Here is a 24,345-nt window from a genome sequence, read left to right as displayed (position 1 = left end):
AGGAAGTCCAGGATCCAGTTGCAGAGGGCGGTGTTTAGTCCCAGGGTCCTTAGTTTAGTGATGAGCTTTGTGGGCACTATGGTGTTTAACGCTGAGCTGTAGTCACATAGGTGTTCCTTTTGTCCAGGTGGGAAAGGGCAGTTTTGAGTGCGATTGAGATTGCATCACCAGTTGGTCCGCGCATGCTCTGAGTACACGTCCTGGTAATCCGTCTGGCCCCACAGCTTTGTGAATGTTGACCTGTTTAAAGGTCTTGCACACATCGGCTATGGAGAGCGTGATCACACAGTCGTCCGGAACAGCTGGTGCGCTCATGCATGCTTCAGTGTTGCTTGCCTCGAAATGAGCATAAAAGGCATTTTGCTCGTCTGGTAGGCTCGTGTCACTGGGCAGCTCGTGGCAGGGTTTCCCTTTGTAGTCCATAATAGTTTGCAAGCTCTGCCACATCTGACAAGCGTCACTGAATCACTGGACCTTAACACCGGATCATCGCAACTAGCTAGCTGCAACCAAATGGCTGTTGTTGGCTAATTCACCACTTTCCCGATGCACCAGTTAGCCTTGAGCTTACCTCGAGCCAGGCCCATCTCCCGGCTATCTACATCTCTGTCAACCGAACGGGACCTCCTAGTATCGACACGGAGCCCCGCCGATCCATCACGACTGGTCTGCCTACGTAATCGTCTGATGAAGTTTCAACAGGCTTCCCGTTGCGACGACCACGAAGATCCATCTGCTAGCCCCGGCCCGCTAGCACGCGCAATCAACAGCCATGCCTCCTGCTCGCCTATGCTGTAGCAGCCTACAAACTGCTCCTGGACTTAGCTATTGCTGTTCACTGGAACTTATGATCACTCAGCTACACAGCTGATGCCTGCTGGACTGTACCTTTACACGGTACCCTATCCTGTTTATCTGTTTAGCCTCAGCCCAAAATTTCATCGCCATTACCAGTTGTTGTCTTAGCCCTCTCGAATAACACCTGTGATTGCGTTATGCCTCTCTCCCATGTCAATATGCCTAGCCTATTGCTGTTTGGGCTAGTTCTTATTGTACTATTTCACTGTAGAACCTCCAGTCCCACTCAACCTGCCTCAGAGAGCTCCTTTGTCCCACCCCCCTATACGCGGAGACCGGCTCAATCGGTATCTCCAGTGATGCTACCTCTTTCATCGTTACCCAATGCTTAGGTGTACCTCCACTGTACTCATATCCTTCCATATCCTTGTCTGTACATAATGCCCTGAATCTATTCTACAAAGCCCGGAAATCTGCCCCTTTTATTCTCTGTACCCAACGCACTAGAAGACCAGTTCTTAAAGCCTTTAGCCGTATCCTTATTCTATTCCTCCTCTGTTCCTCTGGTGATGTAGAGGTTAACCCAGGCCCTGTAGCCCCCAGTATCACTCCTACTCCCCAGGCGCTATCATTTATTGTAATCCTGAGTGGCACAGTGGTCTAAGGCACTGCATCGCAGTGCTAACTGTGCCACTAGAGATCCTGGTTCGAATCCAGGCTCTGTCGCAGCCGGCCGCGACCAGGAGACTCATGGGCGGCGCACAATTGGCCCAGCGTCGTCTAGGGTAGGGGAGGGAATGGCCGGCAGGGATGTAGCTCAGTTGATAGAGCATGGCGTTTGCAACGCCAGGGTTGTGGGTTCGATTCCCACGGGGGGCCAGTATAAAAAATAAAAAATGTAATCACTAACTGTAAGTCGCTCTGGATAAGAGCGTCTGCTAAATGACTGTAAATGTAAATTTCTTGACTTCTGTAACCGTAAAAGCCTTGGATTTTGTATGTCAACATCAGAAGCCTCCTACCCAAGTTTGAGTTATTCACTGCGTTAGCACACTCTGCCAACCCTGATGTTCTAGCAGTGTCTGAATCCTGGCTTAGGAAGGCCACCAAAAATTCAGAAATATCCATCCCGAATTACAACATTTACCGTCTAGATAGAACTGCCAAAGGGGGCGGAGTTGCAATCTACTGTAGAGATAGCCTGCAGAGCTCTTTCATACTATCCAGGTCTGTGCCCAAACAGTTTGAGCTTCTACTTCTAAAAATCCACCTTTCCAGAAATAAGTCTCTCACTGTTACCGCTTGCCACAGCCCCCCCCCCAGCCCCCAGTTGTGCCCTGGACACCATATGTGAATTGCTTGCCCCCCATCTATCCTCAGAGATCGTACTGCTTGGTGACCTAAACTGGGATATGCTTAACACCCCAGCCGTCCTACAATCTAAACTAGATGCCCTCAATCTCACACAAATTATCAAGGAACCTACCAGGTACAACCCTAAATTCGTTAACATGAGCACCCTCATAGATATCATCCTGACTAATTTACCCTCTAAATACACCTCCGCTGTCTTCAACCAGGATCTCAGCGATCACTGCCTCATTGCCTGCGTCCATAATGGGTCCGTGGTCAAGCGACCACCCCTCATCACTGTCAAACGCTCCCTAAAACACGACAGCGAGCAGGCCTTTCTAATTGACCTGGCCCGGGTATCCTGGATGGATATTGACCTCATTCCGTCAGTAGAGGATGCCTGGATGTTCTTCAAAAGTGCTTTCCTCTCTATCTTAAATAAGCATGCCCCATTCAAAAAATGCAGAACTAAGAACAGATATAGCCCCTGGTTCACCCCAGACTTGACTGCCCTTGACCAGCACAAAAACATCCTGTGGCGTACTGGATTAGTTTTGAACAGCCCCTTCGATATGCAACTTTTCAGGGAAGTCAGGAACCAAATATACATAATCAGTTAGGAAAGCAAAGGCAAGCTTTTTTAAACAGAAATTTGCATCCTGTAGCACTAACTCCAAAAAGTTTTGGGACACTGTAAAGTCCATGGAGAATAAGAGCACCTCCTCCCAGCTACCCACTGCACTGAGGCTAGGAAACACTGTCACCACCGATAAATCTACGATAATCGAGAATTTCATTAAGTATTTTGCTACGGCTGGCCATGCTTTCCACCTGGCTACCTCTACCTCGGCCACCAGCTCTGCACCCTCCGCTGCAACTTGCCCATCACCGCATTCTTATTGGCAGACTAAATAGCCTTGGTTTCTCATATGACTGCCTCGCCTGGATCACCAACTACTTCTCAGATAGAGTTCAATGTGTCAAATCGGAGGGCTTGTTGTCTGGACCTCTGGCAGTCTCTATGGGGGTGCCACAGGGTTCAATTCTCGGGCCGACTCTATTCTCTGTGTATATCAATGATGTCGCTCTTGCTGCTGGTGACTCTCAGATCCACCTCTACGCAGACGACACCATTTTGTATACATCTGGCCCTTCATTGGACACTGTGTTAACAAACCTCCAAATGAGCTTCAATGCCATACAACACTCCTTCCGTGGCCTCCAACTGCTCTTAAACGCTAGTAAAACTAAATGCATGCTCTTCAATCGAACGCTGCTTGCACCCGCCCGCCCGACTAGAATCACTACTCTTGGCGGGTCTGACTTAGAATATGTGGACAACTACAAATACCTAGGTGTCTGGTTAGACCGTAAACTCTCCTTCCAGACTCACATTAAGCATCTTCAATCCAAAGTTAAATCTAGAATTGGCTTCCTATTTCGCAACAAAGCCTCCTTCACACATGCTGCTAAACATGCCCACGTAAAACTGACTATCCTACCGATACTTGACTTCGGCGATGTCATTTACAAAATAGCTTCCAATACTCTACTCAGCAAATTGGATGTAGTCTATCACAGTGCCATCCGTTTTGTCCCCAAAGCCCCATATACTACCCACCATTGTGACCTGTACGCACTCGTTGGCTGGCCCTCACTACATATTCGTCGCCAAACCCACTGGCTCCAGGTCATCTATAAATCTCTTCTAGGCAAATCCCCGCCTTATCTTAGCTCATTGGTCACCATAGCAACACCCACCCGTAGTATGCGTTCCAGCAGGTATATCTCACTGGTCATCCCCAAAGCCAACACCTGCTTTGGCCGCCATTCCTTCCAGTTCTCTGCTGCAAATGACTGGAACAAACTGCAAAAATCTCTGAAGCTGGAGACACTTATCTCCCTCACTATCTTTAAGCATCAGTTGTCAGAGCAGCTTACCGATCACTGCACCTGTACACAGCCCATCTGTAATTAGCCCACCCAACTACCTCATCCCCATAATGTTATTTACATTGTTATTTATTTTGCTAATTTGCACCCCAGTATCTCTATTTGCACATAATCTTCTGCACATCTATCACTCCAGTGTTAATACTAAATTATAATTGTAATTATTTGCACTATGGCCTATTTATTGCATTACCTCCATAACTTACTACATTTGCACACACTGCATATAGATTTTCTATTGTGTTATTGACTGTACGTTGTGTTTATTCCATATGTAACTCTGTGTTTGTTGTTTTTAATCGCACTGCTTTGCTTTATCTTGGCCAGGTCGCAGTTGTAAATGAGAACTTGTTCTCAACTGGCTTACCTGGTTAAATAAAGGTGAAATAAATAAATTAAATAAAAGAGCCAGGGTGTAGTAGGATTCAATCTTAGTCCTGTATTGGCTTTGCCTGTTTGATGGTTCGTCTGAGGGCATAGCGGGATTTCTTATAAGCGTCCGGATTAGTGTCCCGCTCATTTAATGCGGCAGCTCTTGCATTTAGCTCGGTGTGGATGTTGCCTGTAATCCATGGCTTCTGTTTGGGATATGTACGTACGGTCACTGTGGGGACAACGTCGTCGATGCACTTATTGATGAAGCCGGTGACTGAGGTGGTATATTCCTCAATGCCATTGGATGAATCCCGGAACATATTCCAGTCTGTGCTAGCAAAACAGTCCTGTAGCGTAGCATCCGCGTCATCTGACTACTTGTTAAGATAATTAACATGTCAGGTTAGGTGAACTAGCGTGGCAGGTTTGGAGATTGAGGTTAGGAAAAGAGTTAGGGTTAGTTACAGTTGTCAACAACTCATGTTTGTCCCCGACGTGATAGAAACGGCCACGGACCAATGGCGAGCATCAATGGGTGTAACTTGATATCAAGAAACGCCTTTATCAGAAAACGACCCTCTCCAAAAATGCGTTATGATACTGTATTCTGAATTAAAGTAAATTACTGGCAGCAATTGGCCAGTAAGCTACTGTAGAGTTTTAGGACAAAGTTTGTAGAATTCCTAAAATACAGTATATTACCATATTCTGTGGGGGTACAGCATTCTCATTCAGGGTTGCAACAAATATAGCTTCTTACAAGGCACTCCTTAAAATATGTTAATGTCCAGAGAGACTTTCCCCACCCACAACATTTCCCCTCAAGGCACCATAATTAGTACTGTAAAACACAATATTTTACATTAGAAATTACAGAAGGGACTTACTGTGTGCTTTAAAACAAATGTACAGTATTTTACTGTGCATTCTATGATAATCTACTGTATTCAGTTTATACAGTATCATACTGTTGATTAATACAGTAAGTTACTGATAAAATTCAAAAACCGGCTAATAGTGAACCTAAATGACCTCAGGTCTGTAAGATATTTACATTTTAGTAATTTAGCAGACGCTCTTATCCAGGGCGACTTACAGTTAGTGCATTCATCTTAAGATAGCTAGGTGAGGTTCCCATCACAAGCATAGTAAGTACACTTTTCCTCAATAAAGTAGTTACCAGCAAAGCCAGAGCTTTGAGGGGGGGTGGGGGGTCCATGCTGTTATAGTCATACTGAATGGTTTTTTAACAGTGAGCTTGTGAGCCAAAGCTATGGTTTTGTTCAAATTCATTAATTTCAGGACCTCTCAACTTTTCTTTGACAACAACGCCACCTTTCGGTTGCATATCGACATACATTTGAAGATGCAAGGGGAGGTATCTCCATGACGGCAGCAGTATGTTGGAGGGAGGTACCAAGGTGTGAGAAGTGTGCAGAATGGCATGAGACAAAGGAATGTGTAGCATTGGGGAAAGTAGTGGTGTGTGCTAATTGTAGGGGTGGCCATGGGGCTGTGGATCAGAAATGTCCCGTGCGAGAGAAGCAGTTTGAGGTTTCCAGGGTAAGTAAGTTTTTATATGCTGAGGCAGTGAAGAAAGTAGAGGAAGAAGGGTTGGGAGTGGTGAGAGTAGTAGATATGTACCAGTTCAGAGGGCTAGGCCAACAAGTGATATATGTTTCAGTAAGATTGGATTTTTAGCGTTTATAGCAATGGTTATTAATTGTACTGCAGGGATGGAACGTAAGTCGAAGAAAATTGAGGTTGTGGTGGCAGCTACAGAGAGGTATTTGGGTGTGCAAGACTTGACATCAGAAGAGTTACAGGGTGTGTTAAGTGGTGATGTCCCATCATTTCAGGTTGAGGGCATTGAGGTAGGAATGAATATATTTAAATAGTGGAGAAGGGTGGTGTTAATTATTAATAATATTTTTGAATTTGTGAGTGTAGTGTTAAATGGTAGGGTATTTCTTTATTTTATTTTTCATGCAAAATATAAGGGAGTTGTACTCCAGTCTAGAAGGTGGCGGTAATGCAACAAATTGGATGCCAACCGCCATTAAACCTCATTGAAGAAGAAGACGAAGTATCTCCATGACGTTTCACGTTGACCCACACGTTGGACTCTACTAGACCCAAGCAGCGGGGACGAAAGTGAAGTTATTCTCAATAATCGTGATTTAACAAGGTATGTAAAGTGTAAATTAACACTTATTATTTGCTGTGTTTCTATGATCATGAAGTAGAAGTTACTGAGTTTCTTACGTGCAGCTTGCTTGCAGGGTAGGAGTGGCTCTGGCTCGCTCGAATAAGCCAGACAGCTACACAGAAACCGATACAATGTGGCAAGTTCTGCATTCTCTTGCTCTGAAGGCCTTATAGCATTCATCGATTGATCATCTAGCGATTTACAGAGGCTGCATTGTGCATGCTTTCAAGTTGGTGCTTTTTGAAGATTTTACAGTTAATAAGTTAGCACAGCTGTGTTTTGGGCCTATCTTCTTGTTCGGGTCTTCTGCCCTGTCCAACGACATTCGACCAACTTGGCATTCTATTTTTGCATGCATCTGTGGACTGTAGACCCCTTTTTGTGTTTGCAAACATTGCCGCACGAGGGCGATGCGCGCAAGTTGGTGGGGGAGTTATAGAACGCCAGCAAAAAATGCCTGTATTTACATGTTACTTATGAGTGCATTTCTCACTACTTATGGGTTATAATATAATTTTAAGGCTCGTATGAATGTCCTGCTTAAAGTTATCCTCGTCATCATCGCAAATCAACTGCATTATACTTATAAAACACTTAAACTTCAACCAGTAAAATGGCTCTTTGGCTAGCTTTTGCTACAGCCTAGCCTATCAATGAGCGTTAGCATTCTAGCTAATTGCTGCATCAAAGTTATTTTGCAAAGATCACAACCAAAGAATCTTAGCAACTGTTCAAGCAACAATTAAAACATAATTGTAAACGTACAGGAACCCAAAAAAGTAATTTCGTTTAGAAATAATAAAAATGCAAGGGCTTTGTTAAATGGGCGCAGATGGCGATGGCTTTCTTACACGAATCTGTGCGTGACGTCAGTGTACTGGAAAAGGGTCTATGCAACTTAGTTTTAGCATGCATAACATGCTAGTAGTTGCTAGCTAAGAAGGATAATTTTACAAATGCAATGTCTGGTCTACGCAAAACTGTAGCAGCAAGATTTCTGAAAGAATGTCCCATACAATACAACTCTTTCCCTCGTGGACTTGCCAAAGGTAACCGAACTATGGCCCTCGCCCAAGTGTCATCCAACAAGTGCAGTGGCGGCTACCAGAAGGTGTTCGAGCATGACAGGTGAGCTAGCCTCGTGACACCAGACTAACTAACCTCCCGAGAGCTCATTCTGTTTTAGCTAGCAGATTGTAACGGCTAATGTGATTACAGGATAGGTACTGTTTGGCATATCACAGAGAATGTTCGACCAACCTTAACTTGGCAATACGATCTTTGTCCTCAATTCGGCGAAACATGTATCTTCCAAAATATCCGTGTTCAGTTGCAGGTGGTTCGTTTGAATTTAGAAAATGCTCTTTTTAAATAAATAAAATTTTTACTCCATGAAATAATCCAAAAATGTGTACGCCACCATCTTGTCTATTTCAATCTTGTATATTTCTAATCTTCTCTCATTGATCGAGAGCTCTGTCTACCTGCAACTCTACACAAACATGTTTAGAATATATGTTTGGCCGAATCGAGAACGAAGATAGTATCGCCAAGTTAAGGTTAGTCGAAAAATTCTGTGCTACGCCAAACAGTACCTATCCTGTAACGGCGAATGAAGCATCTCAGTAGCCAGTCTGCTAGCTAATTCTGTTTCACTGTTATACATCAATGCAACACACTGCTGTATTTGCCATTGGAATACACAAATTATAGTTTTACAAATTCTATTATTTCCAATCTGCCCATATGGCTTGGGTGGAAACATGCAGTATGCCAGAAACGTGATGTAATGCATTTTCTTTTCTCAGCACTGAGCTGAAGTGTAAAATGAAAGTCGCTGTCTACCTGCCTCCTAAAGCCGAGAATGAGAAGTGCCCCGTCTTCTACTGGCTCTCTGGTGAGTTCTCACAGTCCATTGTCTCTCATATGTTACATAAAGACAGTGGTCACCATCCCTGCCCAGAATGTGTAGGTTTTTGTTCTATCCCAACACACCTGATTCAACTAATCATCAAGATCTTAATTGCCTGTATACTTGCACTGGTCTAGAATAAACATCTGCACACGATGACCACTGAATTATTCTGATCAACTACTTAGATTTTTCCTATGTGTGTTGAAAATGTTGTCCTTCACGTTTCACTGTGTGCTTCTAGGGTTGACATGCACAGAGCAGAACTTCATCACCAAGGCTGGCAGTCAGCAGGCGGCTTCTGAGCACGGAATCATCATCGTAGCCCCAGACACCAGCCCACGTACGCACGCACACACTTTACTCATTGCATAACATTCACCCTTCACTTCAATGCTCATGCCCACCTTTTAATAGTAATTATAGCTCCCACCCTACCTTCTTCCTACTATTTTCTGTGGTGTTCAGGTGGTTGTAACATCGAGGGTGAAGATGAGAGCTGGGACTTTGGCACGGGGGCTGGTTTCTATGTCAACGCCACCCAGGAGCCCTGGAAGACCAACTACTGCATGTACACCTATGTCACTGAGGAGGTGTGTCGGTCACATGATAATAGTAGTCGTGATGGTAGCATTTCCTATTACTATTTTGAATCCCCCAATACTGCTATGCACTGATAATCACCACCTCTCTCTCTCTTTATTTTTTTCTCTCTCAGCTCCCTCGTTTGATCAATGCTAACTTCCCCACTGACCCAGAGAAGATGTCCATCTCCGGCCACTCCATGGGGGGACATGGAGCCCTCATCTGCGCCCTGAAGAACCCTGGAAAATACAAGGCATGGCAATATGGCAGTCCTTTCATTATGATATCATATATTACCATCATCTTTTGAATATATGAATGAAGCCCTTTCTCTTCATCCCATTCTCACTGCAGGCTGTTTCTGCATTCGCCCCCATCTGTAACCCCATCCAGTGTGCCTGGGGGCAGAAGGCCTTCTCTGGGTACCTAGGAGAAGACAAGAAGACCTGGGAGGTACAGTAAGGGGTTACAGGAGGACTGGCCAAATCAACGGGATCACAACAAACAAAGTAGAATTCCAGAACAACACCAAGAGTTTCTAATCACTCTTCCTCCTCTCCTTTTCCTCCTTTCCAGGCGTATGACGCCACGGTGCTGGCAGCATCATACTCTGGCCCACAGCTGGACATCCTGATCGACCAGGGCCGTGATGACCAGTTCCTGTCGGCCAGCCAGCTGCTTCCTGACAACCTGATCGCCGCCTGCTCAGAAAAGAAGATTCCTGTTGTGTTCAGGCTGCAGCCGGTGAGTGCTGCCACCCAGTGGCCAACTATAGCAACTGTTTGATCTTGAAATACCTACTATGTGTACTGAACTAGGGTTGGTGACTTTGCTGTATGATTTTCCCTGCTGCCAGTTGTTCATCTCAGTAGTTATATACAATATGTGCTTGTTTACTGATGTAAAATGCAGTGAGTATCATCATATTTCTATGTCATCAGACTAACAGTGCCATTAATGTCTCCATCAGGGCTACGACCACAGCTACTTCTTCATCTATTCCTTCATCACCGACCACATCAAGCACCACGCCAAGTTCCTCAATGCTTAAGACTGACTGCTGGACCAGAACCCAACCAGGCTTTCTCCTCTGTGCCTTCTACTCAAACTGTGCACCTGCTACTGTCCACCTGTCCCATCCAGAGAGACCTAGTGCCTGGTGAGCTAAAATTAACCTGATGCGCCTGTTGAGCTGAAATGAACACACCTGCTATGTTGAGTCAAGCTGAGAACAGACAATAGTGGGGCCAGGATGTTTGGTGTTAAGAGGAGCTTGCTTGCTAATCATGTGGTCACTCCAACTGTATTTCTTTCAAAATAAAGGTTCAGTTATTACTTTTGATTACATTTGTTTCCATCTTATGACCTTAGGCTTATACACTCTGACATCTCTGAGACAATACAAAATACATGTAGGTGGACTATAGATCAAACATAAGACAATGTGCTTTTTACAGATAAGTGCTTTACTGATAAAGTGATGAGAAATATATACAGTATTCACAGCAGTTAAGGCAACATTAAAGGGGTGTTTCATGCAATAAAATCCAAATTGCTGTACAACAAATACACCAATATGACAAGAGGTACAAAATTGTATAATATGATACGTCAATTTTAAGAAACCTAAACATATTTTTTTTTTTACATTTCCTCCCAATCAAAGTACAAAACTGAGTACAAGCTTTCAGGACTATATACAGAGAAAGGTAGAAAAGGGCAACACAGCTAAACACAGCAGTCAACAGTTCTACTGTGGTAAAAACATTTCGCACATTTGTATAGTTCAAATAAATGTCATTGTCATACACACATTTCTAATTTAAAATGGAGCTCTGAGATTTGTCAGTTGCCAAAACAAACTATAAAAACGTCTCTTTAAAGTGCTGATAATTTCAGGCCCATAGGCAGCCATACAGCTACTTCTAAAGGCCCAAGGGATTGACTGACTAATCAATGAACTAAAAGTAATGACCTCTTTAAAAAAAAAATGTAAGTCCCCTCTTCTTTAGGTTTCTAAACTGTCAGGTCTGCAGCACACGGCCCAAACCTCCATAAGGAAACGATAAGCTACACAGTCACTTTCTCCTACTAAGCAAATATCCTTGTCATATTTCCCTTTAGTTTCCACATATCTCTTTTCTATCATCAAAATAGGAGGAAATGTTAGAACTGGGAGAAGGGATACTGGTAGTCAAATGTTAGCACCTGAGTAGTTCTATTTAGCTAGGTGGAAAGGACATTACTTTGAGTATTAAAGTAGGATTACTGTGCATAATGGTTGTTTTTACTATATATAATGTATTGTAAATTATTAAATATTAGCTACATTATATACATAAATAGTAGTAGTGTTGTAATTGTTGTTACTTTGAATTCTACATTAGCAATGAGATCACTCAAGATCCTGATTCTAAGAGATTGTTCACTTTACCTCAGGAGTGTGGCTGATTTTATGTGTGGTGGTGACTGTTAAAATATTCAAATTACTCTTAAAGATGCACTATTCAGAAATCGCTCCGCCATTTCCTGGTTGCTAAAATTCCAATTGTTCGTAATTTCAGTTTGTGACAAAACAAGCAAGTATAGTGTAGAGAATCATTGTACCATCTAAACCGCTGTGAAAAATATTTTCCATAACCAGAACTATTGTATTTTCAGCTGTTTGAAGCTGGTGTACGAAACCGAAAGTAAACTATATATAAAACGGAACTGAACGGGATGCATAGAAATAGCGTAGATAGAACAGATCTACCACTTAGACTTGCTTTCAATGAGTGACAGAGCTATACCTCACATTTCTATGTGAATTTGGTCGTCGCCCAAAAAGTTATATTGCAGCTTTAATAAAGTAATAAATAGAATTCATTTGGAAAGTATTCACTTTTTCCACGGTTTGTTACGTTACAGCCTTGTTCTAAAATGGATTAAATTGTTTTTTTCTTCCCCTCATTAATCTACACAATACCCCATAATGACAAAGCAAAAACAGGTTTTTAGAAATTTTTGCAAAAAACGGATGACATTTACATAAGTATTCAGACTCTTTACTCAGTACTTTGTTGAAGCACCTTGGCAGCGATTACAGCCTCAAGTCTTCTTGGGTATGACACTACAAGCTTGGCACACCTGTATTTGGGGAGTTTCTTCCATTCTTCTCTGCAGATCCTCTCAAACTCTGTCAGGTTGGATGGGGAGCGTCGCTGCAGAGCTATTTTCAGGTCTCTCCAGAGATGTTCGATCAGGTTCAAGTCAGGGCTCTGGCTGGGCCACTCAAGGACATTCAGAGACTTGTCCCGAAGCCACTCCTGCGTTTTCTTGGCTGTGTGCTTAGTCGTTGTCCTGTTGGAAGGTGAACCTTCACCCCAGTCTGAGGTCCTGAGCACTCTGGAGCAGGTTTTCATCAACGATCTCTCTGTACTTTGCTCCGTTCATCTTTCCCTCGGTCCTGACTAGTCTCACAGTCCATGCCGCTGAAAAACATCCCCACAACATGATGCTGCCATCACCATGCTTCACCATAGGGATGGTGCCAGGATTCCTCCAGACGTGACACTTGGCATTCAGGCCAAAGAGTTCAATCTTGGTTTCATCAGACCAGATAATCTTTTTTCTCATGGTCTGCCTTTTGGCAAACTCCAAGCGGGCTGTCATGTGCCTTTTACAGAGGAGTGGCTTCCGTCTGGCCACTCTAAAATAAAGGCCAGATTGTTGGAGTGCTGCAGAGATGGTTGTCCTTCTGGAATGTTCTCCTATCTCCACAGAGGAACTCTGGAGCTCTGCCAGAGTGACCATAGGTTTCTTGGTCACCTCCCTCACCAAGGCCCTTCTCCCCCGATTGCTCAGTTTGGCCGGGCAGCCAGCTCTAGGAAGAGTCTTGGTGGTTCCAAACTTCTTCCATTTAAGAATGATGGAGGCCACTGTGTTCTTGGGGATCTTCAATGGTGCAAACTTTTTTTGGTACCCTTCCCCAGATCTGTGCCTCAACACAATCCTGTCTCGGAGGTCTACGGTCAATTCCTTTGACCTCATGGCTTGGTTTATGCTCTGAGATGCACTGTCAACTGTGGGACCTTATATAGACAGGTGTGCCTTTCCAAATCATGTCCAATAAATTGAATTTACCACAGGTGAACTCCCAAGTTGCAGAAACATCTCAAGGATGATCAATGGAAACAGGATCCACCTGAGCTCAATTTCAAGTCTCATAGCAAAGGGTCTGAATACTTGTGTAAATAAGGTATGTTTTTTTATTTTGAATACATTCGCTAAAATTTCTAAACCTGTTTTCGCTTTGTCATTATAGGGTATTGTGTGTAGATTGATTAATTTTCTATTTATTTAATCAATTTCAGAATCGGGCTATAACGCAACAAAATGTGGGAAAAGTGAAGGGGTCTGAATACTTTCCGAATGCACTGTGTATACTTTCTAAATACAAAACCCACTTGCACAAACCATCACATTGACGCTTATCACCACTTCTCATAAAAACATTACCACACGTCTAAAGACAATTAGATCATTGGAATAGTACAAACCATATATTCAAAAACATTAAAGCTGGAATCATTAGTTGATACATCCATTTTTGGACTTATAAATTAATGATATATACCCATTGATTCTTGAAGAATATAACTTACAAATGCCTCACGAGCTCAGTTAAACTGTCGTACCCCATTAGAACCCAGAATAAAACCGTGTTTTACTCCTGTTTGTAAACAATGTAAATGTAAACAAACACGGTATAGCCTCAAAACATATTTAAAACTATAATTTTGTTATCATGGATGGTCAGTCCTTTCATTCATAGCTCTATGAGTTTGAGTGGTTACATTTCTCCAGGCCCATCCCTCAGCTTTTTACCAAAACACAGGCTGGGTGGCCTCTTGATATTGTTTCAATTAAGGATTCTAGCTTTAATTACATTTTACATTTTAGTCATTTAGCAGACTCTTATCCAGAGCGTTAATGAATTGCTGTCTCATACGTAGCTCTGAAAAAACAGTTTAGATGTTTTGGCAACTGTCAAATCTATCCAGTGGAACATTGTTTGATTTTACTGCTAAATCTTAAGCTTTGGATACCAAGCTGTATAAAATGCATATCTGTACAATAAAAACCCAACACCATTGCTCACACACCTAGTATGCTTATTTCAGAGTGTTCTGCTGTTTGTGTAGTAGTGGGATATTGGGCACTCAGGCATCAACTCTTCATATACTGCTAACAGTGTCTCTAAATCAGTGAATGCATCTGTTACTTTTAAATGCTAACGTTGTATGTCCTACATGACCACCTAGCATGGGCAGCATCACCCCACACTTCACGAGAGGTTATTTAGCAGTAAATCAAATTGTATTTGTCACATACACGTGTTTAGCAGATGTTATAGCGGGTGTAGCGAAATGCTTGTAAAGCCGTATACAACGTACTAGGGCAGGGGTGTCCAACCCTATTCCTGGAGAGCTACCTTCCTGTATGTTTTCACTCCAACCCCAGTTGTAACTAGCCTGGTTCAGCTTATCAACCAGCTAATTATTAGAATCAGGCTAGATTAGGGTTGGAGTGAAAACCTACAGGTGGTAGCTCTCCAGGAACAGGGTTGGGGAGCCCAGTACTAGGGCATGCAAACCCTCTCCTCTCTTTTTCATTGTCTAACTATGACTCCTGTCATTCTCTTTGACAAGCACGCAGTCAGGCATGCGCGTGCGCACACACACACACACACACACACAATGTTAGAGTAATACCATTGACCGAGAAGCAGGCTACGGAATGAAGCATGAGTGTAGTAAGCCCACACCTCCCCTGAGTTACATAACCACTCCCGATTCAACAACCAAAACACAATGTTCCCATAATGTTAGGACAACACTTCTACCCCTACAGAGGTGGTGAGAGATCAATTTAAAGTAAAACATAATACAATATACAGAACTATACCTAAAATATATTACCTATTAGAGAAAAATATTTGGGGGATTCTTTTCAACGTATACAACTCTCAGCCACTTGGCCATATCCATTGTAAATATCTTGAAATAGGGAAGCCGTAGCAGAGAGAGCGCTACGTTGGAGTGTCTGGTGTTTAGTCTCAGAATACTGAAGGTGATTATAATAATACCTGTCCTTAGGAATAGAGGGGTGAAAACTGCTAGCCTGTGAAATGCATAGTCAAACGTACACAGTGCAGCATGCTAGAAGCTGTTGTAGGCAGGGTTCAAGCTACAGGAGTGTCCAAGGGTGCTGGATGCTGCCACAACAAAGCAGGGCACTCGCGTCAGAATTAAACACCATCAACGTGGACACCCCTGTCAGCTTTGAATATCATATCCACTATGTAATTTAGGGCACCGCACGCATCAATGTGCAACTTCAAACCCTGGTTGTAAGAAACGCGAAAGGAAGACAGATATAGGCTACAGTCCCTTGGAAAAGGCTATTTCAGGAGGTACAATGGCAACTTGTGTTCGTTCACTTTGACAAAGTGGTGTGTGTGTGTGGGTCTTCCCTCTCACGTGAAGAGAGCCTGCTTGGTTGAAGTCTCATCCACCAGCGCCTGGACTGTCATGCTCACCTTTATCATACCCTTCTCCTCTAGTATGTGATGAGGCAGACACAGCTTATCCTGTGAAGGTTCCACAGAGAAAGAGAAGGAAGAGACAGAGAGAGTGGGGGGGAGGAGGGAGAGGAGATCGGGAATGAGTGGGACAGAAATAGGGAGACGGACAAGAAAGGAGGCAGCAAAAACAAGTAAATAAAAACCCCTCAATACAACTATGGTGATGAGTGAACATACAGACAGTACAGGTGTGTGTAGGAGTATGTTGGATAACCATTATGAGGAATCTGAACAGCACTGGACTCATCATCCTTCAGAGAACAGCAACACAGAATAGAAGAGAGGAGGGAACTGTACATTTATTACCAGTTCCATTCACACCATCAGATATACAAGTCATATAAAGCCTCACAGCACTGGCTGAATTAAAACAAACAGAACTATTAGTAGTCGCTGGGTAAAATAAACTTCCTTCCAATGTATCTTGAGGTTTTGAAAAGAAGAAAATAAGTCTACGGTCTGAACCACGACAGAATAGTACAATAGTAGGCCTAAAACTTCTACATACTGTAGTCATGTAACCCCCCCAGGGTAAATCAACTATAGCGATATGAGAGTTATGTACAGGTAACTTACAAAATAAAGGAAACTCCAACATAAAGTGTCTTAATGGGGTGTTGGGCCACCACGAGCCAGAACAACTTCAGTGCACCTTGGCATAGATTCTACATGTGTCTGGAACTCTATTGGAGGGATATGACACCATTCTTCCACAAAGAACTTTCATAATTTGGTGTTTTGTTGATGGTGGTGGAAAACGCTGTCTCAGGTGCCGCTCCAGAATCTCCCATAAGTGTTCAATTGGGTTGAGATCTGGTGACTGAGATGGCCATGGCATATGGTTTACATCATTTTCATGCTCATCAAACCATTCAGTGATCACTCGTGCCCTGTGGATTGGGGCATTGTCATCTTATCGGGGCTTCGGCATGGTAGCCAAAATAATGGCCTGCCCAGCATCTTTATACATGACCCTAGGCATGATGGGATGTTAATTGCTTAATTAACTCAGGAACCATACCTGTGTGGAAGCACCCACTTTCAATATACTTTATATCCGTCATTTACTCAAGTGTTTCCATTATTTTGGCAGTTATCTGTACATGGTCGAGATGTGCAGTAGTGACGTGATTATTGAACTTAATTTAGTGACAGTGTTCTGTAGTGACATTCTACAGTCTAGTCATAAGTGGTGTGTTTATTAGGTCCAAACCTATACACTGTGTTGTATCTTTGTCATAGATGGCATCACTATTGAGCTTTACTATTTACTTTGAACAGACAGTATAATAACAACTGTATTGTACCTGTATCTGATGTGTCTTGAAGAGAGAGATCAATGCAACAAAAAAGCTCCAAGATCCAGCTTGATAGAGGAACCCTATTAATGGTCTGTGCTTACCTGGACCCAAACTAGACAGGCTGTATGGAACCAAGAGACAGTGTATGACCCCATGGGGAGTGGGTATACTGTATGACCCCATACAACAGGTCTGTGACCCCAGAGGGCATTAATAAAGAGAACAGTCCAACATGACAGGCTTGATTTGAGACATTGGCCAAAGAGTTGTAGAGAGTCTTCCGGTAACCCCTTGTGTACAAGTTCCAGGCTTCTTTTCAACAGTTGGAATGTGCAGTATTGATGGGGACAGTATATGAATGCATGTGTGTGAGGTTGTGAGTCGGTATTTATTGGAGTTTAATGGTGCGCATCTGTAATGTGTGCATGAATACAAGTGTGTATGAGAGACACACTGTTGTGTGAGTCAGCAGTTTTCCCAGGCAGAGGGAAGAGCACAGAAACGAGGTTGAAGAAAAAGAGGAGGAGGATTGCGGACAGAGACGTGTTGGCACATGCGGGGGACAGGGCTGAGAGGAGGGTGGGCTTTGACAGGAGATTGACAGGTGGCATTACGTCAGCTCGCTCCAGCTATAGGCCACAAACAGCAGGAGGAGACAGAACACATGTACTAGGCTCGAGCCAATCAGGTCCCAGGGCTGCCAGGCGGGAGGCGGAGCCTGGGCGACCTGTGTAGACGCCTCGGGGGCGGGGCTTGGGTTTGGACTCGGGCCCTTCCCCTGTCTGTCTGAATTCCTCCCCTCTGTGGGGGACTCCATGGCGACCAGGGCGCACACGGTGACACGGATCGGCCGCAGGTGACACTGGATGATGTCATATGCTGAGCAGAGGGACGACTGAGGACCCAAAGAGGAGCGGCGGTGGTAACATACAATGTGAATGAAGGTGAAGGGAGAAGGATTGGAAATAGGAAAAGGAGTTGAAGGGATGAATGGAGAAGAATGGAAAACGGGGAAAATAATGATACAGATAGAAGAAAGGAAAGGGCTCACATAGGAACGTCAAAGGATTTTACGAATGAAGAAGAGAAATACAGGCAGATAGAAGTGGAGGAGAATGATGAGCGAGGGAAGAACAACACATAGGAGAGAAAATACCAGAACAAAGAAGAGGAAGAAATGGGAAGGGAGTGCCAGGAAAAGAGAAATAAGGGGAGGGGATTCAGCGGAGAAGAAGAGAAGATAGACGGTGGTCCAGCAGGAAAACAGAACAGAGAGAAACAAGGCAGGATGTTAACCAGTGGGAACAAGAGGTCAGGGGTCAAGGTGTGTGTTTCTGTGCAGGGCTGCGCAGGCGTGGGTTACCAGGGCAATGCGCAGGGCTGCTTTTTGAGAGAGAGTATGTGACTTACTACATTTATAAATCTGAGACTGAACTGTCTCTTTCAGAAAGCAGCCCATGCCGGGGTGTGGAGCGTTAGGAGCAATGAGGGTGCAGTCGGTGTTAGCCAGCTACATCTTCACATGCATTTGCTAGCAATAGCTTTCTATCCAGCGCAAAGCACCTGTTTCAGCGAGGCAGCAACATTTCAGCCAGCAAGCAGCAGGATTACAAGATGGCTAGGGCCAGGTTATACAAGCAAAACCAGACTAGCAACAGCAAACAAGCAGGAGGTCTAAGGAAGCAGCCAAGAGGTCTCAGACAGTCTCACTGTTGGTAATGGTGCTACTGTGCATTCTAATGTACAGTCCCAGCAGGCTACTCAAACAGTGACTGAAAGGCAACTTTTGTAGTGTGAGGTTTCGACCAGGCTCATTGAGTGAAGAGAGAATACGTTAAACACAATCACAGCAGGGCTTACTATACCAGGGTATGATCAAATAATGAGTCCCGCTACTACTGTATGTGTAACCATGGACGACAGAAATAGTGGTCATAATTACTGAATATATTTACTAAAGGAGCAATCACACAGCAACGAGGAGCCAGGGTCACTGGGCCAATTTGATAGTCGAACACATCTTATTAAAGAGCGACTGCCCCTAAAAAGCAATTTATCGTTTTGAAAATGGCCTATGTGGCATCGATAGGAGTCAGAAACATTTATTATACTGTCAAAATTGACTACAAGGTGTAAATAGGATAATGTTGGTCATAAAGATGATAGGAAATAATTGTATGTCGCGGAATGAAGGGTACCGTAACAGTTGTCCGTGGGTTGGGTTTATTTTAATCCTGTCCACAGCTGACAGCACCCAAGTAATCATCAATTCGGAGCGCAGCTGCACGAGACCGATCTTAATTTGGTTCTGTTAGTTTTGACCATCAGTAAATTACACAATGGGACAATATTTTAAAAGGTCAATAGCTCCAAATTTCAATGACTTAAAAACCTCAAACCAACTATAAATTGTAGAAAGTGGTATACAAATTTTGAAAGCATTTAATGAGACAACTAAAAGATGTACAACATTAAAATATTGTCCCATTTACATTGTGTCATTTTTGATGGTCCCTAACTATCCCCAGAGATGGGCTATTCAAAGTCAAACCAATTTTGCCACGTTTGCACATCAGCTGGCTGAAGCTAATTGGCTGTGAACACAGACGAGACACCCACATCAAACCACACCCCGAAACCAACTCACGTTTGAATTCAGTCATGGCCGCTAGCGTTTCTTAATGTGCCAAATTAGGAAGTGCAATCGCCCTTTAAGTCCTATGTTGCCATCCCATACACACACAACATCTTTCAGTCAAGTAAATGACATGAGAGCACAACAGCTCCTGTTAAACTCATTTTTTTCTTTGGCACGCACTGGGGTCAGAACCAGGCAAGAGCCAGGTCAAAGTTTAAAAGCAGAGAGGAAGCCGTGATGATGACAGCATAGTCCAGTGCGATGATGATGATGATGCAGCTTTAATGCTTGCCATTATTTTCTCTCTTTCAGAGGAGGTAGTGGGGGATGGGAAGGTGATTGGCTAGATGTGTCAGTTCTGGGATCAAACTCTGTGCTCTGACTGGGCAGATTGTTTTAAGGTGATGATTATAAAGGGGTTTGGTCCCAATGTCAAATACATATCCTAGAACTGTATTCCTGTGTAAACTAAAGAAGTTGTAGACTTGTCAAATGGTCTAGTTTCATCCCAGCACTAGCACCCAGCTCTTTCTGACACTTCATGCTAGTGTGCATAGTATTGGTGTCCTCTACAGGCTGTTTGCATCACTGATCCCCAATCAGCCCACCCAGAACTAGATTCCAACCCCAATGATACTATAGCTTTTATTCAAACTCTTAACAGATCAAGGATCAGTTTCCTTCAGTCAAATCCCAACTCTAACAGGTGAATCTGAAATAGAGTGCCTGATTCAGGATCAATGAGGTGCCACTATCTAACAGACAGGAATGTCTCACCTCGGGAACGCCCATCTTCCTACAGGCATCCAGGAAGTTCTCCACGTTCCTCCGACACTTGGCCATGCTGAGTTTGGGCTACAGGGTCACACACAGAACACAGAGCTCAACACACACTATAACTGTATATAACACAAAGAATCACCCATTCCTATGTATCCCTCTTTAACCCCTCATTGACCCCCAGACGTACCACAGCGGACGAGGGCACATGGATGCTGGCCACGGAGCGTGGGCGAATGTGATTGGCCAGATGGCAGAGCACCACCCCGTCCATGAGGGAGGAGCCGAGGTCTTCAGGAAGAGCCACCTTCAGTCTGCTCTCTATGCTCTGAGGGGAGACAGGAGGGGTAAGAGGGGTCAAAACACACACCTTTATACATGCACAAACTGAGGACATAATGCTACTGGATAGGGAGTTTACTTCCAGACGAGAGTGAGGGAGGGAAAGAGATTGACAGAGAAGCTCTCACCTCTCTGAGCTGTTCCATCAGCTCCAGCTCTTCTCTCAGCTGTTCCATCTTCCTCCTCATGGTGAACTGAGGATCCACAGACTCCAGACTCTTATGGGTCCTCAGGAACACTGCCCCCAACAGGCCGGGGGAGAGAACAGGCCAGCCGTTAAACAGGGTGCTCAGCAACTAACACTTACACATACTGAACTGTAATAATACATTCAGACCCACGCACACACACACACACATGCATTTAACACCCATAAAAGCACACATTCTGTAGCCTACATACACTATACTGTATATACAAAAGTATGTGGACACCCCTTCAAATTATTGGATTTGGCTATTTCAGCCACACCCGTTGCTGACAGGTGTATCAAATCGAGCACACAGCCATGCAATCTCCATAGACAAACATAGGCAATAGAATGGCCTTACTGAAGAGCTCAGTGACTTTCAACGTGTGACCGTCATAGGATGCCACCTTTCCAACAAGTCAGTTCGTTAAATGTATGCCCTGCTAGAGCTGCCCCAGTCAACTGTAAGTGGTGTTATTGTGAAGTGGAAACGTCTAGGAGCAACAGCGGTTCAGCAGTGAAGTGATTGGCCACACAAGTTCACAGAACGGGACCGCCGAGTGCTGAAGCGCGTACAAATCGGCTGTCCTTGGCTGCAACACTCACTACCGCGTTCCAAAATGCATCTGGAAGCAACGTCAGCACAAGAACTGTTCTTCGGGAGCTTCATGAAATGGGTTTTTATGGCCGAACAGCCGCACACAAGCCTAAGATCACCATGCGCAATGCCAAGCGTCAGCTTGAGTGGTGTAAAGCTCGCCGCCGTTGGACTCTGGAGCAGTGGAAACACGTTCTCTGGAGTGATGTATCACGCTTAACCATCTGGCAGTCCGACTGACGAATCTGGGTTTGGCGGATGCCAGGAGAACACTACCTGCCCGAATGCATAGTACCAACTGTAAAGTTGTGGAGGATGAATAATGGTCTGGGGCTGTTTTTCATGGTTCGGGCTAGGTCCCTTAGTTCCAGTGAAGGGAAATCTTAACGTTACAGCATACAATGACATCCTAGACGATTCTGTGCTTTCTAACTTTGTGGCAACAGTTTGGGCAAGGCCCTTTCCTGTTTCAGCAGGACAATAATAATAAATAATAATAATAATAATATCCCATTTAGCAGACGCTTTTATCCAAAGCGACAATGCCCCTGTGCACAAAGTGAGGTCCATACAGAAATGGTTTGTCGAGATCGGTGTGGAAGAACTTGAATGGCCTGCACAGAGCCCTGACCTCAACCCATCGAACACTTTTGGGATGAATTGGAACGCTGACTGCGAGCCAGGCCTAATCTCCCAACATCAGTGCCCGAACTCACTAATGCTCTTGTGGCTGAATGGAAGCAAGTCCCCACAGCAATGTTCCAACATCTAGTGGAAAGCCTTCCCCGAAGAGTGGAGGCTGTTATCACAGCAAAGGGGGGACCATCTCCATATTAATGCCCATGAGTTTGGAATGAGATGTTCGACGAGCAGGTTTCCACATACTTTTGGTCATGTAGTGTAAATGCATACTGCAATATACACTGACACCGAAATCACACTTTCTCTTACAAACGGATACGTAGCTACTGTTATTGCATACTTGCATAACCCCTTATTCATATCCAGATGCACTCTACAGTGCTGGGCTCTGGGCTGCCTTCATTGTCATGAAGATTGGTTTTCCTAAAGAAGTTCCACTTAGTCAATCCTGCACACCAACAGATGGGATAGCATGACCCCTCCAGGACCCACAGCAACTGACAGGAGATTTGAAGAGGCTTGACGTAATGAAGCATATTTATTTGTTTTGTGTTATTGTACTCGGAAAAAGTATTCTCTGATTGGTAATATATTAATAAAACCACTTTTTAAACTGGTAAGCATACATATAACAAAGCAAACGCATTAGAGGAAATTAAGCTTTTTTTTTAAGTGGGAGGAGGAAATGTATTCAGAGGAGTGTGTGTGTGTGTGTGTGTGTGAGTGAGCGAGCGAGAGAGAGAGAGAAACAGTCTTGGCCTCTGATCACATGTTACAGCCATCGTTCTACAACATGGGAGTGAATCATTTACAAAGTCTGTGGCCTATATTGTAGTCATAAATCTCCCTTGCAACAGCCTCCATATACAGGTCAGTGACACACCACCACATGGAACACATTCAGTAGCTCTGCCTTGTGGTACAAAGTCCCACCACATGGGGGAGCCCAAGGGTCACTGGACACTTCAACCCACACTTGGGGAAAAGGAAAGGAGAATGCATTTCTAAAGTATTCACACTAGACCTTAATAACATCGGCCTTATCTGACCATCTCTCACAGGGGCAATGGCTCCTTGAGGGGCTATCCCAGTAGGACGTTAGAGATAAACACACACAGGCCTCATTCAGAAGCATGACAGGCTGATATCTACCAGAGTAGGTAGAGAGGGGCAGCGAGGGGCCATCACTCCCCCATCGCCATAGAGAGAACAGGATGTTGACTATTATAGAGGGTGTGAATATGGTTAGGGAGGGGAAAGAGTAACATTCAACACCAGAATGTGACATGACCATGTAGAGAGGAAGCACAGATATGTCAATTATTGTAAACACAAACTCTGTGTGAAATAGCTTACAGAAGTCTCATACTAGGGCCTATCAATAACCAAGGCAGCACAAGAGGGGTTTCGTAGTTACAGCCAGTCACAATATAGCATGGGGGAATGATTTAACTCAACCCCCCTTCACTGTGGCTGGGCTGCTCTTGACCCTGACAATAACAATAACTGTTTATGACGCCAGGGACTCATCTTAAAGCTGGTTACATGGTAATAAAACAAAGAAGGAGTTAATTAATTAGGACATTATAAGCCCCTCCCCCTTTCTCCCCTTCCTTCCTTCCCTCTGTGATAATGGTGGGTCCCTAGAGGCCATACTGATAGGCTGTCAGTCACTTTTACACAGATGGAGAAACAGAGACTTCCTGGCATTCACTGACTACCCCATCACCAACTCACGCACCATACACACACACACCAGGATTGTGCTAATTTCAGAATCTCTGAATTGACTCCCATTCAACTCATGAGTTGAAAATCGAATTGAATCAATGTGAATTTGAGTGACGGGAAGTAGAATTTAATTCAGTGCAATTCAATATAATGACATGTTTTATGTACAAAACATTAAGAACACCTGCTCTTTCCATGACAGACTGACCAGGTGAATCCAGGTGAAAGCTATGACACCTTATTGATGTCACTGTTTAAATCCACTTCAATCAGTGTAGATGAAGGGGAGGAGACAGGTTAAAGAATGAAT

At 44.0% G+C, this 24,345-nt stretch overlaps 2 protein-coding genes across 6 annotated transcripts in view; one reads left to right on the top strand and one right to left on the bottom strand.

Annotated features, from left to right (window-relative positions):
* Nucleotides 1-6,557: 6,557 nt before the first annotated feature.
* esd (esterase D/formylglutathione hydrolase) lies at nt 6,558-10,520 on the top strand. Of its 2 annotated transcripts, XM_041883406.2 has the most exons (9): nt 6,558-6,667; nt 7,738-7,816; nt 8,497-8,585; nt 8,845-8,943; nt 9,069-9,193; nt 9,319-9,438; nt 9,540-9,638; nt 9,762-9,929; nt 10,156-10,520. In XM_041883406.2, the coding sequence occupies exons 2-9, from the start codon at nt 7,749-7,751 to the stop codon at nt 10,234-10,236; spliced, it is 849 nt and encodes a 282-aa protein (XP_041739340.1). In that variant the 5' UTR covers nt 6,558-6,667; nt 7,738-7,748; the 3' UTR covers nt 10,237-10,520. The 2 variants fall into 2 exon arrangements, with proteins under 2 accessions (XP_041739340.1, XP_041739341.1); XM_041883407.2 differs by lacking the exons at nt 6,558-6,667; nt 7,738-7,816 and adding an exon at nt 8,088-8,247.
* Nucleotides 10,521-14,725: 4,205 nt separating this feature from the next.
* The window catches only part of LOC121571746 (leucine-rich repeat and calponin homology domain-containing protein 1), a 98,929-nt gene continuing 89,309 nt past the window's right edge, over nt 14,726-24,345 (bottom strand). For 2 of the 4 annotated variants that reach the window (XM_041883404.2, XM_041883405.2), the window contains 4 exons: nt 21,003-21,112; nt 20,723-20,860; nt 20,530-20,607; nt 14,726-15,819 (listed from right to left, as the gene is read on the bottom strand). In XM_041883404.2, coding sequence (XP_041739338.2) covers nt 15,706-15,819; nt 20,530-20,607; nt 20,723-20,860; nt 21,003-21,112 — 440 coding nt within the window. In that variant the 3' untranslated portion in view covers nt 14,726-15,705. Of the gene's footprint in view, nt 15,820-16,847; nt 18,010-20,529; nt 20,608-20,722; nt 20,861-21,002; nt 21,113-24,345 lie in introns of those variants that run through there. The other 2 variants (XM_041883402.2, XM_041883403.2) reach the window with 1 other exon arrangement.

Source organism: Coregonus clupeaformis, chromosome 40, assembly GCF_020615455.1.
Source record: "Coregonus clupeaformis isolate EN_2021a chromosome 40, ASM2061545v1, whole genome shotgun sequence".
Classification (NCBI taxonomy): domain Eukaryota; kingdom Metazoa; phylum Chordata; class Actinopteri; order Salmoniformes; family Salmonidae; genus Coregonus; species Coregonus clupeaformis.
The sequence above is the reverse complement of the archived record's forward strand: the minus strand, read 5'-3'. Positions and strand labels throughout refer to the sequence as shown.